Consider the following 2,041-nt stretch of genomic DNA (forward strand, 5'->3'; position numbering starts at 1 on the left):
GCTCCAGTAGAGGACTAAGGGCAGGCCGCAGAATAAGAGCAGGGGAGCGGAGCCCAGGGTGATGCCATAGAACTTGGGGCGCTGGCGCTGGGAGCAGCAGGACACCCAACAGGACCAGGCCAGCCGCACAGGTCACACAGACCAGAGCCAGGAGCCACGTGATGCTGGCTGCGTGGTAGTGCAGGCAGGTCAGCCGTCAGGCGGCAGCCCTGGCAGCAGTTGGGGAAGAGTTCGGAGAGGCAGCGCTCGGCACTGAAGGCTGCCAGTAGCCACAGCCCCGCCGAGAACCCCACGAAGGCAACTGCGAAGTAGAGCGTGTCCTCAGAGCCCAAGGCAGCCTGGACGATGGAGAAGGCCACCTGGCAGGCCAGGAACAGGAGGTCCGCGATGGCCAGGTGGAGCAGGTAGAGGGAGAGGGGGCCCTTCTTGACGTGGAGGAGCAGGTTCCAGAGCACGATCCCGTTGCCCACCAGCCCCGCCAGGGCGATGACGAGAGTCAGGTAGAAGACGACGGTGGTAAAGGTCCTCCAGATGCCGAACAGGCCAAACATCCCGGCCAGCACAGCGGGCAGTCTGAGCAACCCTGCGAAGGGGGCGACAGACGTTGGCTGACACAGTTTATGCACCTGCTGGGGACGCAGGGAGCATCGGCCACAGTCCCCATAGTGTGGTCCCAGTGCAGCTCCTGGGCCACCCTTCCCAGTCCTGTGACCTTAAGTCAATGCGTGTCCCTGTGAGCCTCTTGGTGCCTCGTCCCTAATGCATAGCAGTGCCTGAACAGGGTGGTCCTTGCACCCCCCGTGGCTGGGCACGAAAGGTTTCTGTGTCCTCTGTGGTGAGGGGCACCGTTGCAGAGGTCCGTCATGTGCTGCACGGGTCTCAGCAGGTGAAGGTGACACACTCGTGGGCTGCACACGTGGGGGTCTCGCTCCCAGCAGAGGCGGGCTGTCTACCCGGGCTCCTGGACCATGCTCCTGCTCAGGTTGCCCTCACCCCAGATGGCCTCCTGACAGTGTCCAGTGATGGGCCCACAGACACTCTGTCCTGTGCTGGGCAGAGGTTTTGGGTGGCCTCAGGAGACCCTGGCCTCCCTTTACCCTCCCAGCCTCAGGAGGGGATTGAACCCTCGAGGGCATCCCAGCAGGCAGGGCAGGTGGGGTGTGGGGACTTTGGCGATGGGTTGCAGAGCCCTGGGGTCCTCTTGGGAGCCACTGACACACATAGTGGGGAAGGGGACACAAGAGTTTGCATCTGGCCCCTTTCAAGGAGCAAGAAGCTGAGGGTCACTGAAGAATGCACCTGTTCCTATCCAGCCAGTACGCTGGCCAGGGAAGAGTAGACTGGGCTGCGTGGAGACAATGGAGGGCCTAGGCAGCCCCTCCCTTTCCTGCCATCCCTCCACCCCCAGGATCCACACCTCATTCCCAGCCCTGGGAGACGACGCTGAGGGGCATCCAGACCAGGCTCTGGGGTAAAGGAGTGCTGGGGTGCGAATGAGAGGGAGACAGGCACACAGAGAGAAATAGAGACCGAGTGACAAAGAGATATAGAGAGTCAGAAACAGAGAGATAAAGAGATGGAGAGATACAGGGATAGAAAGAGACAGAGATGGGGAGATACAGAGACAGAGAGAAACAGAGAGTGACAAAGAGAGTCAGAAACAGAGAGATAAAGAGATAGGGAGATACAGCGAGAGATACAGGGATAGAAAGAGAGACAGAAAGATAGAGACAGGGGCAGAGATAGAGAAACAGAGACAGAAACAAGGACAGAGAGAGATAGAGAGAGGGAGAGTTAGATAGAGACAGAGAGAAAGAGAGACACACAGAAACAGAGACAGTGACAGAGAGAGACACAGACACACAGAGCACAGGAGAGAGAGAGCCTAATTTATACCTGAATCCTTGTCACCCTCCTTTAGGCTAAGTTCCTCACCAAGGCCAACTTGTCACTACTTTGCTTACCCAGGTCCCAACCTCCTTTAAGGCTTTGCTCCTTCTCAGAGGTTAGGAACCTTCAGCTTCCTCAACCTGCTTTGAGC

General features: G+C 58.5%; 1 protein-coding gene across 1 annotated transcript in view; it reads right to left on the bottom strand.

Moving 5' to 3' along the window:
* LOC102503011 (mas-related G-protein coupled receptor member G) overlaps window positions 1–551 on the bottom strand; it is a 1,624-nt gene extending 1,073 nt beyond the window's left edge. Inside the window, 3 exon segments of the mRNA XM_027774575.1 lie at window positions 3–109; window positions 111–194; window positions 196–551. Of these exon segments, the coding sequence (XP_027630376.1) occupies window positions 3–109; window positions 111–194; window positions 196–551 (547 nt within the window).
* Between the last annotated feature and the right edge of the window lie 1,490 nt (window positions 552–2,041).

This window comes from Tupaia chinensis, unplaced genomic scaffold (assembly GCF_000334495.1).
Source record: "Tupaia chinensis unplaced genomic scaffold, TupChi_1.0 Scaffold000047_1, whole genome shotgun sequence".
NCBI classification, from domain to species: domain Eukaryota; kingdom Metazoa; phylum Chordata; class Mammalia; order Scandentia; family Tupaiidae; genus Tupaia; species Tupaia belangeri.